General features: G+C 45.3%; 1 protein-coding gene across 5 annotated transcripts in view; it reads right to left on the minus strand.

The window, feature by feature from the left end:
* LOC144766801 (uncharacterized) overlaps positions 1-17,936 on the minus strand; it is a 1,464,990-nt gene that overhangs the window by 166,332 nt on the left and 1,280,722 nt on the right. For 3 of the 5 annotated variants that reach the window (XM_078650529.1, XM_078650531.1, XM_078650532.1), the window contains one exon: positions 1,109-1,308. The exons of the other annotated variants lie outside the window; for them this stretch is intronic. In XM_078650529.1, coding sequence (XP_078506655.1) covers positions 1,131-1,308 — 178 coding nt within the window. In that variant the 3' untranslated portion in view covers positions 1,109-1,130. Of the gene's footprint in view, positions 1-1,108; positions 1,309-17,936 lie in introns of those variants that run through there. 5 annotated transcript variants of the gene reach the window in all.

Raw genomic sequence — 17,936 nt, forward strand, 5'->3', positions numbered from 1 at the left:
AACCCCTGGCCGTATTTATTAACATAAAATTAAAACAAACGTAATATTTACAATATTTACAAAAATACGCAGAAAAAAAATGACATTCATTACATTGTTAAGTACAGATGTCAGATGGCTAACCTTAACATAACTCTAATACAAGTTATTCCTATCCGAATCTAAACATATCATCATCAATAATCATAATAGCAGTTACTTTCTACGTATCCCTATATGAGCCTACGGCAAGATCAATAACTGGTGTCAGATCCTTATCAAATTAAGCCCGCCCTGCCACCGGAGTGCGCATGCGCAGAGGGCCCGTTCACCGTGAGAGTACCTCCCCCCGGTTACCCCGTACGCCCTGAATACTATCTCCATAAGGGGCCCTTGCAGTTCTGCGCCCTTTACTGGCACCATTGTGCACGTGCAGGGTGGCCAACCAGCTTAGGTAAAGCGTAACTCCCCACTCCCCCGCAACAATCCAGCCAGCCGGCTGTAACTGCCCCTGGAGTTCTAGGAGAGACCACTTGTCCCTCCCCCTTGGGCGACCCCATTCAAGAATGGCGCCGCCCTCTAAGGACCTTAAATTTACTGCTCACCAATCATGACCTTACCGCCACAGGCCAGCATAGTTGACCGACTATCTTCCCCCCCCAACTTACTAGCTAGAAGGTTATATCCTGCTTCTGGAACCCCCTAACCATGCCAGCAGATTCTCTAGAAGTATTTCATTACCTACTTTTGACAACTGGATACCGTCTTTTAAGAAGACCGGCTCACCCCGATACACCCGTGGGCGATCGTCTGTAAGTGAGGAGACCTAAACAACCTCTCTATCTTATTATTGATCCTCCTTACTGAGTGATTCAGTACCCTCACAGACTCCCCCTTCATTGAAATCTGAGTACCATCTCAGACCATACTATTGTGGACCCTTGGCATGTCTTAGCTAACCAACCCACCTCCGTGATTATGGCTTCCACCAGCACCCTTCTACCCAGATTTACCAGATCATTCCCTCCCAGGTGCAAGATAATGATACTAGGTAGAGCCCCCCCTTGCTCAACAGGTCCATTACAAAACCCCTGAACTGACTATAGCGGAGACCCTCTTTTCCATGAAATGACACCCTAAAACCAGCCTGTTCAGCTCTGGACTTGTAATTCCCTGAAAAGAAAAATGCATTCAAACGTCTCACATATGAATGGCCAATCATCCAAACGACATGTGGTCCTTATTTCTGTGGATGTGCACATCCTTGTGTTGATAGTAGCTGCTGAGGTGCCGCCGCCAGTTTCCCCCCTGCGTGACAGGCTTGAGAAACTGTAAGTGTAAGCAGAGAAGGAACATGCATCAGCACCAGGCAAATGTCCTACTCACAACATGTGCAGCCGCACGTAGCGTTTATAACAGTTGGAGGACCACCTCCCAATCCTTTTCACATTGCTGCTATGAAAACCTCTTGCTGTCGCCTCAGTGGCAGCCCCTATTCTGAAAGAATGGGTTCCAAAGCAACTAGAATCCAAACCTTCCTTCTGTAGCCATATCCATGACCCTATTAAACTGAAACCTTGTGAGCGGGGTACCGTCAGCATGGATTAACAAAGACTCCCCCTTGTACTAGGTCTATGCTGTAAGAATGCCTCTAACTGTGTTACGGGGCAGCAAGGGTTACCAGTATTACCCCCTCACCACGGGCCTCTTGGTCAGTTTTAGATTTCCTAATGGATATCAATAAGGCGTCGCCTAGTATCTTTGCATGTTCCAACTGCAGACCCCCTTGCACATCCTGTTTATTTTGGGCCACCAATTCCCCTATCCTAAAAGCACCATAACAAGCTAATGAAAAGGCAGCTCTGAAAAGCAGAGCTCCCCCTGTGGTGCTGCAAATAATATCAAGAGCCCCTAGTAAAGATGTTAGCAACTCAACCCCTATTGGACGTCTTGTGTCTGGTGCTGACCCCTGGATGCGCTGCCACCCTTTTAAGGCTTTCCTAACTGTGAAGCTGTTGGTGGGATCTCCCCTGTCTCTAGTTTGCGCAAATAAAAGATTGCTGCCACATGCCACCTGGCTGCTGCCGCTGAGCGCCCCTCTTCGTTTAAGGCACCCAAAGTAACGCAGCAGTGCCCCTGTATCATGCCACTTCTCTGCCCACTCCCTTCCCAAGAATTTACAATATGCCCAAAACGCCCCTTCATAAGCTTTCCTGGTCCTGGGAGCTAGGCTTGCTGCCACCAGGTTCGGTAGTTGGGGGCACCAATCTGCCAAAGAACTTCTGGGAAGGATGTTGGAGTCGCTTTTGCAGCGGGGAGGTGTGCCCTTGAAAACCTGCATCTTGAAGCGAGAGAGTGCGTCAGCAGCATAATCCAATACCCCTGTGTGGCATCTTGATGCTACACCTTTTAGATTAGAATATTCTTACATCAGTGCCAGCAGCCTACTTAGAATGTTATGATTAGAAAGAGTTTGGAGTTGAAGCTGACTGGCTGCATTGAGTTTTGTAACCTACTGGATGGGATCCTTTTATAAGAATAAATCTTACTTTTCTCAATTTACAAGAAGTGTCACATCTTTACACGTGGCGACGAGGACGGGATGAAATTGAAGAAAGGATCTCAACATCTACGAAACTAATTTTTTTTTTAAAAAAGAAGGAGAATTCAAGTTTCTTTTGATTTGCTACATTACAAGACTACAAACTTGGCATTTTCTTCACTGGATTAGAACACTTCAAAACTTCTCAAGGTACTGTGTTATATTTCTTTAAAAAAAAAAATTGGAAATTGGACTTGACTTTTAACCTTTTCTTACAACTGCAGTTTTCTACTTTGATTGAATTTGGAATTATACAAGCGCTTTTGTTTTCGTTTTACCCCTTTCAAAATGACATTTGCGCTTAAAGCACTACTGTCACTGTGACTTAAAATTATTTTTGCAAAGAATTAGCGCTTTTCATTCTTATAATCCTTTGTGTGCTTACTTTGCTACCGTCACTTTGACCAGGTCCTGTGACCAAAACTTGTTTTCAGACTTATTTTCGACTCACGAGTTTTGACGCCTTGCCGTGTTGTTTATTCAAACAACGGACACTGCATCTTTCAATCCGCACAAGCGGCAACGTCCGAGCACGCGTTCTCCATTCTGCACGCGTTGCTTCACTCACCATCTGCGGAGCTTCAAACGCGAGACGTCTGCATCTCCATTTCTTCACGGAGGCTGACAATGTGCGCGTCTACGTCATCACGCTCAACGTGATGGCAGCCATGTTTGTACAGATTTGAAGTTTTAAGCGTGCCATTTTAGTGAAACGCACACTTTTGTCAAATTCATCGTTTTAATACCAATTCAGCGTGCCGTTTCAGTGACACGCACACTAATGTCAAATTTCTCAATCCTGCATTAATGAATTTCTATACTTCAGTGACACGCACACTTTCTTCACAATTTCGCCGTGTGCTGGACTCTCTTGCGTGTTACTATCATTTCAGTGACACGCACACTGTCATCAGGTTCTTTTCACGCAATATTTATTCATATCTATTTATTTATTCAGCAAAATATCTGACATTTGACTTGAATACTTTTTGAAATTTTCAATATTACAATTATTTCTGTTTTTCTGCAATATCAAAAAAAAACTACACTGTTGACTACTAAATGGGAATTCGTTGACTACTAAATGGGAATTTGTTGTTATAACTCAGATTCAAAGTGTTTTGTCATTTGGTGCAAAGGTGATTTTAAACAGGAAATTGTGAGTTTTAATTTCACCCATATTAAAAAAATTAATTTCAAATGTATGATTGTTTTTCTTTAATATATCATTAAAAGCAGGTTTATGCTGAATAGTTTTGAGAATATATCTATTGTTAATTTCTTCTCTTTTCAACATGCAAAATGTCACCTCACCACCATTTTTCCTATCTTCTCCTGGAGACCCTCCGATTAGATGGCAAAAATGGCGTAAGGTGTTTGAGCGATATGCAGGGGTTTGTGGTTCCAGTCTTAGTGCAGAGAGGAAAACAGCCCTATTATTACACTGTCTGGGTTCTGAAGGACAGGACGTATTTGACCATCTTCCAGAACTTGATGATAGCTCTCTCAATGAATATGAAATTTGCATGGCCAAACTAGACAAACATTATTTGCCAAAAGTCAGTACCATCCTAGAAAGGTATCATTTTGGTCGCAGAGCTCAACAAGAGGAAGAGAGTATTGAAAATTATATTACAGCTCTCAGGAAACTTGCTTCGAGTTGTAAATTTGGAGCATTGGTTGATGAGCGTATAAGAGATCAATTTATGTTAGGTTGTATTAGTGAGAAAGTTAGGGATGAGCTGTGGCAGAAAGCTGAGCCGTGTTTAGATGATGTCATCACAATAGCCAAGAGAATTGAACATTCCATCAAATGTGTAGAAGTAATTAAAAAGAATGGGGAAACAAAAGGTAAAGATATAGTCCAGACTGTAACGTTAAATTACAAAGTTGATACTTCTCAGAAAGTAAATAAAGGAGAAAATGTGTCCAACAGTATATCTACTAGAAAATCTCAGGGTAAATTCAACTTTTCTCAAGTCAAATGCTTTAGATGTGGCAAAATGGGACATTTCGCCAATGATAGGCAGTGTCCAGATTGGAGAATGACCTGTAGTAAATGTAAAAAGACAGGTCATGTATCTCATATGTGTAAAGGAAAAGATTATAAAAGTAAAGTGAATGAAATCTATTATGATTTTGATGAGCTAACAGATGATATTGAGGAAGTTGACTGTGGTCAGATTTCGGTACAAGTTATAAGCAGTCAAAATAGCAAAAATTGTCCTTCTGATGACATCTATGTTGATGGACATCAAACCAAAGTCTTGTTTGATTCTGGAGCCAAAATAACTATAGTTGCAAGGGATTTTTATTTAAAAAATTTAAGAGACAAGACAAGTTTATTTCACCCTGATATCAAACCTTTGGCATATGGTAATAAGCCCATCAAGCTGCTTGGCTATTTTATGGGACTCATCAATTACAAAGAAAGGTTGACCACGACTAAAGTCTACGTGTCCCAAGAAGGTGACAGCATTATAAGTTGGTTTGCACAAAGAGATCTTGGAGTTATGTTAGACCCAAATTCGTCACCTCCAATCATTTTGAAAGAGCCTTTTAGTCAAGATCTCCAAGCTGTTACAATTGATGATCTGGAATTTAGTCGTGGTCTAGAGAAAAAAATTCCCTAGTGTCTTTTCACAAAAATTAGGATGTCTAAGAAACTATATACATCATATTAAGTTAAGAGATAACGCTGTTCCTGTGTGTTGTAAGGTGCGAAATGTACCCATTGCTGTCAGAGATCAGGTGAAAGCGGAGTTAGAGAAACTTGTTAGAGAAGGCATCATAGAGGTTGTTGAGGGGACCGAATGGGTCGCCCCCATTGTCGCAGCGAAGAAGTCGGACGGTTCTTTACGCCTCTGTGTAGATTTGAGAGAATTAAATAAAAAATGTGGTTAGTGATCATTACCCTTTGCCAAAGATCTCTGATATGTTGATTCTCTTGAAAGGTGCTAAAGTTTTTAGCACTGTGGATTTGAGATTTGCCTACCACCAGATTAGTCTTGATGAGAAGTCAAAAGATTTGACAGCATTTATCACCCCCTTTGGCACTTTCCGTTTTGTGAGGCTTCCCTTTGGGCTAGTCTCTGCTGCCTCAGTTTTTCAGCGAGCATTGGAGAATGTACTTAAAGACATAAAAGGTGTCAAGATATATCAAGATGATATCCAGATTTTTGGCTCTGATAACAAAGAACATGATCTGAGACTTATGAAAGTTTTAGAAGCATTATGTGTTGCTGGTCTTACTGTAAAAATTAAGAAATGTAAATTTAGGAAAGATTCCATTGAATATTTAGGGCATACCATCTCGGAGGGAGGTATTCAGCCGAAAGAGAGTTTAGTTTCTACCATTTCTAAAATGTCTTCACCAACCAGCAAGGAAGAATTAATGATTTTTTTAGGAATGGCAGAGTACTATAGCAAGTTTATAAAAGGTTTTGCTTCTCTTTGTGTTAACATGAGACATTTACTCAAGAAAGGATGTAATTTTGTTTGGAGTGACAAGTGTGAACAAGAATTTTTGTTTTTAAAGCTCAGAAGTCTATTTTAATTACTGATGCCAGTTTAAGAGGTCTGGGTGCTGTTTTGGTCCAAAAATGTGAAGGGGTAGAAGTAGTGATTTTATTTTTGTCAAGGAGTATAAGAGGTGCAGAATGTAGATACTCTGTTGTTGACAGGGAGGCATTAGCAGTGTATTGGTCTGTCAAAAAATTAAAGAATTTATTGTGGGGAACTTCTTTTGAAATAAGGACAGACCATAAACCTTTATGTGAAATTCTAATGAAGAAAGGTATAGATGCTATATCTAGTAGAATCACTAAGTGGGTTGTTGGATTGCAAGATTATGATTTTGAAGTTAAGTATCTTCCTGGGGTAGAAAATAAGGTTGCTGACGCGTTGTCTCGCCTTGTTCCATCTGGAGAGTCTAATGAGAAAGATGACTTAGATGATGAAGATGAGTTGGTGTGTTCCATACAAGATAGTATTATTGACAGAGAAAAATGGGACTAAGCTTTAGAAGTTGATGCAGTTCTTGTTGAGGTCTTAAAACGAATTAATACAGGTTGGAGGTGTAGAAGAAAAGGTGATGAAATGTTAGAGAAGTTCTGGCATGTCAAAGATCAGTTGGCGGAACATGATGGTTTATTAATGAGAGGTACAAGGTTGGTTCCACCACAGTCCATAAGAAATGAACTTATTTCTTTAGCTCACATTGGTCACATGGGCATTTCTAAGACTAAAGAAACTTTAAGATCTTCCTATTGGTGGCCAGGGATGGATTTAGAAGTAGAAAGGACAGTTAGGGATTGTGTTCATTGTGCTCTAAGTGACAGAGTGGCCAAGCCCAAAACACAACCCATGATCATTAGAGATCGTCCAGATTCTCCTTGGAAGGAAGTGGGCTTGGATATTCTAGGACCTATATCGTCATCAGGATCTGAATGGTATGTTTTAGTCTTAGTTGATTTTTACTCAAGGTGGCCTGAGATAGCTATTACGCGTGGAATTGAATCAAAACACGTTATTAACTTCCTTGAAAAAAAATTTGACAGGGAAGGTATTCCTGACACTATACTTACAGACAATGGTTGTCAATTTGTCTCAAAGGAGATGGAGTTATTTCTTTCTAAACATGGCATTAGGCACAAGAAGTCATCTTTTTACCACCCAGAAACCAATGGCATAGTTGAGAGATTCAACCGGATACTTAAGGAGACTGTTAGGATGGCTAAATCTTCAGGTACTGACTGGAGGTGCGATATCTTTAAAAAGGTTAAAGTATATAGGTTATCTCCACATGCCACGACCAATAAGTCTCCTTTTGAGCTTTTTAGATCTAGAAGAGCCAACACATTAGTAACACCAGCCTGGGTTAATGATTTACAACCCAGGTTGGATTCTACTAATCATCATATTGACTGGAAAATACGTGAAGCTCAAAGAATACAAAATAGGAAAAGACTTTTTGATGCGAGAAAGAGTGTTAAAAAAACTTGTGTCAAGGTGGGAGGTTGGGTTCTCATAAAAAATCCATGTAATAAAAATAGGATGATGTCTGCTATGTTCATGAAACCTATTTAGGTCATCAAGGTCTTCCAAAACGCAATTAAGACGGCTGATCATCGTATTTGGAATCTCAACAGAGTTGTGGTCATCAGAAAAGGTCTTATTTCCAGTGGTAACATTTCTGGTTTAAATCCTGATTCATCTTTGGATTCATCGCGTCATGGTGTACCATCTCTGTGTCTTCGCAAGTCATCAAGGATCACTCGTGAGCCAGCACATCTGAAAGATTTTATTAAATAGTTTTACTGTGTATATATTGTTTTATTGTAAGAAGGGAGATGTGTGGCATCTTGATGCTACACCTTTTAGATTAGAATGTTCTTACATCAGTGCCAGCAGCCTACTTAGAATGTTATGATTAGAAGAGTTTGGAGTTGAAGGTGACTGGCTGCATTGAGTTTTGTAACCTACTGGATGGGATCCCTTTATAAGAATAAATCTTATTTTTCTCAATTTACAAGAAGTGTCACTTCTTTACACCCTGGCACATGTTTAGCTTTAAACTGCATGTTCAATTTTATACATAACAACACTCTTTCAACAGGCGGAGACTCATTTTACACCGTGCTGCCTGTTGGTTGATGCATTCGACCTCAGTCATGTTATCCGACCAGAACACCACTGATTGATTACGCAGACGTTCTGGCCAAACTGTTAATGCCACCCAGATGGGAAACAGTTCCAAAAATCCAATGTTAGCTGTCACCCCAATCTCCACCCACCAAGCTGGCAAATGCTGACCCACCCATTCATTACGGAGTATGTCACCGAATCCCACACTACCCGCAGAGTCAGTCCATAAACCTAACTCCGCAGAAGTAGTGGGTGAACCAGGACAAACTACCCTGCCGTTGAAATCCTGCAGGAATGCCATCCAAATCCACATGTCCTGCCTAACCTCAGCCGACAGCCTGGTGTGGTGGTGTTTTTTTTTTTAGACCAGCCATGGCCTGAGAGATGGAGCGGGAAAATGGTCATCCCATCGGAATGACTCTCAGAGCAAAATTCCATTGCCCTACCGTCTATTCTAACTGATGCAAGGTCACCTTATCTTTTGCCGGCATTCCTGCAATGCTGTACTGAATTTCTTAATCTTGTCTGCCGGTAACCGGAAACACCCTTGGACTGAATCTAACTCAATGCCTAGGAATTCTATCGTAGTTGTTGGTCCTACTGTCTTTCCTGGTGCCAGGGGAACACCGAAAGCCTGCATGAGTGTGCAAAATTCCTACAGTGCCCACGCACACTCCCGGGAGCCCGCTGACTCCAGGATAAGAAAATCGTCCCGATAGTGCATGACAAACTGATGCCCTGTCGCCTGTCTAAAAACCCATTCCAAAAATGAACTGAATTTCTCAAAGTAAGCGTAGGAGACCGAACAACCCATGGGCATGCACATATCCATATAGAATTTGCCCTGAAACTTAAAACCCAGAAGGTGAAAATCTGATGGGTGAACTGGCAACAAATGAAAAGCAGACTCAATATTAGATTTTGTCAGCAGGGCACCAGGGCCCAGGCCCCTAAGCATCTCCACTGCCTGGTCAAAGGAAGCATATTTAACCCTACAAAACTCATCACTGATAGTGTCATTAAATGAGTTGCTCTTAGGTGCCAACAGATTATGAATCAACCTGAACTCCCCACCCTCTTTTTTGGGAACCACCCCCAACAGGGAGCAGACAAAATTGTGTACAGGGATGCAGTCAAATGGCCCAACTATTCTGCCCAAGCGTAGTTCCTTTTCAATCTTTGTGGCTGCACGCCTGGATTGGTCCTAAAATAAAGTTGATTTTTGCATTCAGGTGCCCCCACGTAGACAGGTGCAGGGATCCTAAACCCATACATGAAACCTTCTCACAATATCCTAGCAGTGGAATGATAAGGGTACCTGTTCAGGCAAGGGGTCATGGCAGTTACGTTAATGGGTGAGTGTGCCATATGCTGTGTCCTCCTCTCACTCCTGTTTCCTCCTTCCCTTATCTCTTGATTTCTTGGGACATTTGGACTCTGGGTGAAATGGGTTGGCACAGATAGAGCATGCATGCTTGAACTTGCATGTGCCTGGAGTCCTGGTGCATGTCTGCCTATTAAAGTCCCAACATGTCCCTTACCATCCTCCCCGGCTACCCGGACTAGTGGCAGGGCCTGTAGTTTGGGGTGGCCAAAAAGGCTGAAAGGATTGGAATGCCTGGCCCCTGTAATTTGACTGCACTGCCACTCCAAACTGATCTAACCACGAGATTGTGTCAACGCGGTCCCAGGAAAGGGATAGGTTAGATGCCTTAGCCTTCCTGAAGTCTTTATCATACTCCTTCCAACCAATGCCCCCATACTTGTCATGAGCCATAGTAATCCGACTCTGGTAACATGCCATCTCTGCCTGTATGTTGGGAAAACGTTCAGCCATCACTGCCATGAATACTGAGAAACCTCTAATCCAGTTATTCAAATTCTCCTCAATCCTGAATTTCAATAATTCACTTGCCCATTCTCTAGGGAGCATCCAGTCCTTCTTTTTCTTTGCTTCCTCCCTTTCCATTTCTTCAAGAAGCAATGAGACATGCTAACATAACTTTCTGCCCATACCCTTTCTTTTACCTCTTGTGTGACATGTCTTGCTAAATGTTCCCTCCCAGTGCGGGATTCACCAACACCAAACAGTGGCAATATTAGCTGCTTACCTACAGGAGCTGCTTCAGCTGGCTCCATCAACTTCTCCTTCGTCAGGCTGTTCACTGACATTCCTTTGTTGGATTCAACTGAGGATACCCTACCAGTTGGATTGGAAAGGGAAGGTGTACACAGCCCCTCTCCTGACGGGCCCCCAGGTGTTGCAACAAACTGCGCTACCATCCTTCTTGCTTCTGCCAGAGGATCCCCCCCTACGCTCTTTGCTTCAATTGATGGTGACAACATCCCAGCCTTCCCCAACTATGGAAGGACTGCGGCTAACTGTGGTACTAACTCTTGTGAAACCGGGGTGGTGACTGCCGGGGCATGCTTTGGGTCCAGACCCGCCGGACTCCCTGGAACTAGTTTGCTGCTTGCTGCCGGGACCACCCCCCCAGGGACAGCCGGGGCCTGGGCACCTGACGGAAAAACCTCCCTGAGGAACCCACCATGTCGGAACAACTGGGACCGGGGCACCCAGAGGAACACCCCCCATCAGGACCAACCCTGATGGACCCGGCACCTCCCCCTCTCCCATGGGCTGGAGGACTGGCATAGGTGCCTCTGGTATATTCTTTACCTTAGCGACCCCTTTTTTGGGCCTAGCCCACTTGGGGAGGGGGGTTAATTCTCCCCTAGGCTTGGGGGGCACTATGGTTCGCCGAGGCCTATCTACCACATCGCCTTGACCTTCCACCCTTTCCCTGAGATCAGCAAGGCTCTGTCCTAATTTTTAGACCTTCTTCCATCTCCTATCCATAGTCACCATCTTGCGCATCATTGTCTCCATCATATACTCCATGTGAGAACTCTTCTCGCCACGCTTCCCCTTACTGGCCATTGCTTTTACTGAACTGCAGGGGTTATTTTAAATGTGCCAGCTACCCAACCAAATAAGGCATACACAATGCCACCCACTTAAGCACGGTCACTTGGGTAGTAGCCCAACCTAACACACCCCACAGTACTTTCAGGCCTGGTCTGAAGAAATCAAAAAAAGGTTCCTAGTGGTCCCACTGATACTTGGCCCTTTTAAACCAACAAAGAAGAAATTGGCACAGAAGCTGAAATATATAAGAGCATCTTTATTAAACTCAAATGAGTGAGACTACGTCACACAGAAGCCTTAGCATCTGAATGAGGCAGTCTAAGGAGTGCAGAAAACTGGGGCTTTATATATGCTTAGGGTTACATAGTAAGCCTAAATGCAAGGGGCAGTCCTGGCTCATGTAAGCATGCAAAATGACTAAGTTGAGCATACAAGATCTACTTGCTCAACAAAGTGGAAGGAGAGTTACTTCTCCAAACAGCAGCAAAAATAACCTGACAGTTATACTAGTGAAGCAGGTGCATTCTACTAGCTAGGCCCTTCTGGGCATGTGCGAAGGTGGAAGATGCTAAGTATAGTTTGTCTCTAGGCAGATTACAAGAGCAGTTAACAGAAAGGTAGGACAGAGCACATGGCGAGCACATGGCAAACAAAATGGCTGCCAGAAATACAAAATTGCTTTTACAAAGGTGATAAGATACCTTCTAAATACAGGATGGCTTCAGCTAAATGCTAACCCATTGCTGTCAATTTTATGACAGGGCCACTGTCCAGGTCCTTACCTTACAATGCTGGAGGTCCACGACCGTCCGTAAGCACCCACGCAACCAGAGCTACGCCACACCAGCTAATCCAGTGGGTCAGGCGAGTATTCTCTAGCCCGTGTGGCTCCCAAAAGCGCTGGAATACAGGCCTGTCCGTGCCCCCTTGGGTACCTCCTGTGTGCTGCTCCAACGAAGAATGAACCTTTTAAGATCTTGTCCCGATTGTTGGGGCTCTTGAAGCTTGTTCACTGTAACAGAGGACAACAACAGATGAAGGGAAGTCCCCCCCAATGGTTTACACCCAACCCAGGTGTGACTCACAAACTGCCCGGTGCCCACAAATGCCTAAACTCCCAAAGCAGTACTATTCAGGTGTGACTCATTGATATCAATGCTTAATATCACTCCAGGCCGAGTGCTGTGCTGTGCAGCTGGGCGCTGGGTTAATGCACAAGTATTTACAAACTGATGAACTGTGTACAATTTGCAGCCCCCCGCCAGCACTACTTTCGCTGCCCACTCTTTAAACACACTGTATACTATGTATACACACACAGCGTGATAACTTTCAGTCGTGCGATTCTAATAGATGCAGCCGAAAACAGCATGAAATTGCACGCTTAACTCCAAGTGTTCGAGTCTCACAGTGCCCCTCGCGCTTACACGCGCTTACACAGTGCAAACAGAAAACCCCTGACTGAGTCAGACCTGATTTACGCGTTTACTTTTCACGCACTCTACCACAACTAATAAAGCGCGCTATTGATGCAGCGGTACCCCCAGTGAGAGCGCTCAGTTTACCCCCGCTGCCGCAACAAAACGCAGCGCGATGTGCTTAGAGAAAGGTTATTTGTGCCTCTGCTGTACCAGGACACACAGCGGAACCTCGCTGAAGCCCGCAGCACGGTGAGCTCTCCCTGGGCGGGACCCTGGGTACCTTACAGAAGTGCTGTTCACACTTCCAATAACCGGAACCGCTGAACCCACTGTGACGCACGCCACCTGGATGATCCGCCTGTCGAGCGCTCCCCGGTACCTCCAAACGTCCGCTGCTTGCCTGCTAATTCCTTTTCCTCGTCCAAACCGCTTTTCCGATCTGGAAAATAAAAAGCACCTTGCCGCGAGGCCGTCCCGTCTGACAGAATAATACCGGCGTCACGAAAAGACCTTCCAAAGACCACGAGGCAGACCTGAAACAAGAAAAGGAAATAGAATTACAGCCTCCTAGCAAGGCTGGTCTGGCAGGCTGGGGGCGCAAAGAGGACGATTCCTCTGCTCCCCAGCCTTTTATGGAACCTCTACAGCCAGGCCGCTTCTAACCGGCCTGGCGTTGTCCACACGCGTGACCCGGAAGTAAATGTAAATGTATTGCGACTTATATAGCGCACGTATCACCCGAAGGTATCAAGGCGCTTGCTTAGGGAACCCGTCCTGGTATTCCCCGGCAGGAAATCCACAAGGTGAAAGCCAGGCATCCCGCCGCGAGGGGCCGTAGTGGAGATTAAGCAAGCTATTGCCCAGAGTCGCAGAGTGTGACCCCGTGAGTCGAGTAGGCACCGGAGCGAGAATTGTCGAGTCCGTGGAATTTTGAGCCCGAGACCCGCCGAGGCAGGGAACGAACCCTGGTCCACGGCCGATCTCAGCTTCCGGGTCTGCCGCCTCTAACCACTGAGCCACGCTTCTCCACGTGATTCTAATCACTTCCAGGTCACGCTCGGGACCCACGAACAATCGCAATTGAGGCGCGCCTGTTGCGTCACTACTGCGCGCGAAAGGCCCGCCTCTAGGGTCGTCAGGGGCCGGCACGACTGCCATACCTTTGGTGTGTCCAATGCCGGCCCTGCCTTTTTCCAAAGTTCCCAACAGCTGCTGCAGGGTCCCGTTGGGCTCAGACGATTCTCTCCAATGAGGGCTCTGAACGGCCCTCCAGGTGTCACCACTATGAACCCTTGCCTCACGAGGACTGAGGCACAGGGGCTGGTGCTGATGCCTCCCCACTGGAGCAGCTGTCCAGTCACCGGACGCCTGCTGGACACAACAGACCCAGGTCGCTCCGCGTCAATCAGTCTCTTGCCATTTTCCAGGCCGCCGTGTGGATTCCACATACAGTCCCACCTGTTGTTCTTTTTATTAAATTTTGCCTTGTTAGCTGATGGAAGTGCTGGTTTCCCTCGCAGTACCTGCCGTGGCGAATACATCTCTGCGCGCAGAAAGCGCAGGAGATCACACGGCAAGTTAGGAGTAGTTCTGCTGGGCTGCCATGAGTGCAGCCCCTCCGTGGGCTCGCTGCACCTCGGCCTGTCACTGGCAGAGCTGTATCTCGGGTTCGAACATAATGGCCTCGAGGAGAACAACAAGAGGCTGTGGGGCCTGGACTGCGGACAGGCAGAGGATGGATGAGAACTTTTATTTGTAGCTGAGTGTCTCAGAATTTTAAGCTGTTACAGTGTCTGTCGTCCGAATGTATTTGTCATTGTGTTATATGCTTCAATTGTTATGCTTGAAGAGTGAGGAAGTATTTGGGTTTTGTATACAGTTGTGGCTCCTGATAATTATGAATTATGTCTTTTTTTCTTTTGAGTTAATCTTTTTTAACATTATGTTATTACTGATTTTGTAATATATGATTTGCACTTTTCTTTCTTTTTTGTTGTTGTTGCAATGTGTACACTTGTATGACCTAATCATGGTTGAATAAAGGTTAACTGAAACTGTACTAACATTATGAGAGAAGTCATTATTAAAGGAAGTCCCAGGCTACGTCTAGTATACAGAATTGCCAGGAGGCTGAATGGGTCCGCCTATATGATCTGTGCCTAAATCAGTCAGCCATCTTGTAAAGTGTCCTCCAGTTATACGCAATGCTGACAAAACCTTGGTGCCTAATCAGGGCAGTGGTACATTTCAGGCAAAATGACGTTTTTGCAATTGTACAGTAACAGAAACTAGAATTCTTTCATTTTCAGACCCCTTGTTAACCGAGTGCAGGATTTTCACTTACATCACTATTTCCACTTTTCAAGTGGAAGACTTCAGTTCAGCATCAACAGCTCTAGGATAGTTCTTGCTTACAAGAAAATTCACAAAAACAACAGCCCTGCATGCCCATAGACTGGAATCACAGTGATTGTTCAAAAAACTACATGTGGTTGTGTCTTTGTTCCCATCTTCAGCCGAGGTCAACATCACAAGTGAACAGGTTACATTTCAAACAAAAGGCCACTCTTAAAAAAATAATGAATTACCGTAATCAATTACACCAGAATGTCAGACTTACAAAGTCTTGAGACCCTGCCAATTACAGTTACTGCTTCTGGCGGCCAGCAAAGCAAGAGATGTCAACTTACCCATAGAACATAGCTAGTAGGCGTTTGCCAAGCAGGGAATGCATTACATAATCACTCTCTAGAGACACAGATATCCATATGAGAATCAAACCACAGTTGTCTGGGGGAAGGACTAGATGGATGGGGTGAGCAGGACAATTTTACAGGGACAAGAGTCACAGACAGTCCAAATAATGCCCATTACGAAAGTGCCACCCACTTGAAGGAAGGTGCAACTGACCTTCAGCCAATGGAGTATATGGTTGCGTGGCACTAGAGATCGTGGACCTATGCTTCAATCTAACTATTCCCAGGTATGTTCTCCCCAATTATGTAGTGAACAAGAAAAAAAAAAACATCAACCTCGTCCTCATGCTAGTTGGTAATCTACAAGCACAGAAAGCAGGGACACTCCAGCATGCTTCAGTCATAACAGGAAGGCTCTTTACTCAGCATGGAATCAGGTAGCTTGTAGTGTGCATATTCAGAGCTCCAAAACAACGTTTCAGAGTGCAGCACTGAAATGTATAGCAGAAATCAGTGTCATAAGCAAATTTAACATACGTGAGGATGAAGGACATCAAGAGACTGAGGGTCACCGGATGCTGTGAGATCATAGAGGTTCGAGAAACCACTGGGCTGAGGCATAACTGGAACTTTCAATGAAAAGTCCACAACTTTCCTTCCATATGTAGCACACCTTGGGTGATTAATGAAGCTCGGGTGTGAATCTAAAATGAACCCTAAGTTTTAAAACTCAAGGGGTGACTACTCTAGCAGTCTACTATTTCCGGGGTGAGGAGACCACCCGGCAAGCAGTTGGTGGTCCTACCGCCGCATTAGGATGCGACTACCAGGCTGGCGGTCGCAAAGTGCTCCTTTTCAGTGCGGCTTGTTCTGCAGCCCAGGAAAAGGGACGCAGCACAAACCGCCATGAAAAGGAACACTTCCTACATGTCCATGGATTGTGTGCCATGCACCATATGGTGCATGGAACACGGTGCATTGAGTTTGAGTTTGAGTTTAAAAGTATTTGTTGAGCGCGCTTTCACCAGCGGTTTCATGGCGCTATGACATGCAGATCTCCGGAGTGGAAATGGCAGAGGGGGGAACAACGTAACAAATAATCTAACTAAAGGATTTGGTGAATAAATAAGCTTTAAGTTTCTTTCGGAACTGGGGGTAAAGCGTTAGGGATCTGAGCTCAAGGGGCAAGGAGTTCCATAAGACTGGAGCAAGGGTCGCAAACTTCGACCCCCCCCATTTTTTCCTGCGGAACCGGGGGACTGATAACAGGGATTGGGATGAAGATCGTAGCTCCCTAGGTGGAAGATATGGGACAATCTCTGAAGTGATGAAGGCAGGGGCCGTGCCCAGTCGAGCCTGGAAGGTGATGGAAGCAAGCTTGAACTGGACACGTTCACGGACAGGAAGCCAGTGTAGGGCTTTAAGGAGAGGTGTAACGTGACAAGATTTAGGGAGTTTAAACACCAACCGCGCCGCCTGGTTTTGGATCAGCTGCAACCGCCTAAAGCTATATGCCGGTATGCCAGCATATAGGGTGTTGCCGTAATCCAGGCGGGAGATGGCCATAGCAAGGATGATCAGCTTCAAGGCCTCGAAGGAAAAGAAACGAGATACCTTGCGGATGGTGCGTAGTGAAAGAAAAGAAGAAGAAACCACGGAGCTAACCTGGGAGTGAAGGGTGAGGTGAGAATTAAGTTTGATGCCTAAGGTTTTCACTGAGGTAGAAGGGACCGGGGGGGAACCTAGGGAAGGGGGCCAAAAAAGTGAAGACCAGGGACTGGAGGCACCACCTGTCAACACCAGCTCGGTCTTATCTGGGTTGAGTTTCAGGTGGTTAAAGTCCATCCAGTCCCGGATGAAAATCATAATAGACTGAAAATTAAAGATAGAAGCAGAAGAAGAAGTGAGGTTGAAAACAAGTTGGAGGTCATCGGCATAGTTATATACGGCGACCTCCATTTGTTGTAACGCAAAAATGAGGGGAGCAATATAAAGGTTAAACAAAAGAGGTGAAAGGGAGGAACCTTGGGGGACCCCGCACTGAACCTTCCGGAAGTCCGCAGAGAAGTCGCCCAGGCGGACCGCCTGGGTGCGGTCCCTCAGGAAGGGGGACAACCACACCGGGGCCGTGCCCCCGATCCCTGCCGCCCCGACACGGGAAAGCAAGATGGTATGATCAACCGTGTCAAAGGCGGCTGAGAGATCGAGGAGGACCAAAGCCTGGGATCGGGCGGTGTCCATTCCCTCCCTGAGGTTGTCAAGGACCGAAAGCACTACGGACTCCGTTGAGTGTGCAGGGCAAAGCCAGCCTGGCGAGAAGCCAGAGACCCATGCTCCTCCACAAAGGCGCTCAGAGACTTGGTGACGTGACGCTCGAGCACCTTAGCCAAAAATGGTAGGAGGGAGATGGGGCGATAATTGGCGAGGACCGAGGGGTCCGCGCCAGGCTTCTTTAAGATGGGCAGGATAATAGCTGTTTTCATTGGGTTGGGCACAACCCCCTGGGAGAGGGAGCTATTGAGAAAGTGAAGGGGGGGATCAGGACAAGTAGAGTAAATGTGACGGAGGATGTGAGCGGGACAAGAGCCCAGAGGGGAGCCAGACTTGATAAGGGGAATTAGTGAAGAGAGGGATTCCTTGGTCAGAAGTGGAAAGACGTTAAG

This window comes from Lissotriton helveticus, chromosome 7 (assembly GCF_964261635.1).
Source record: "Lissotriton helveticus chromosome 7, aLisHel1.1, whole genome shotgun sequence".
Classification (NCBI taxonomy): Eukaryota; Metazoa; Chordata; class Amphibia; order Caudata; family Salamandridae; genus Lissotriton; species Lissotriton helveticus.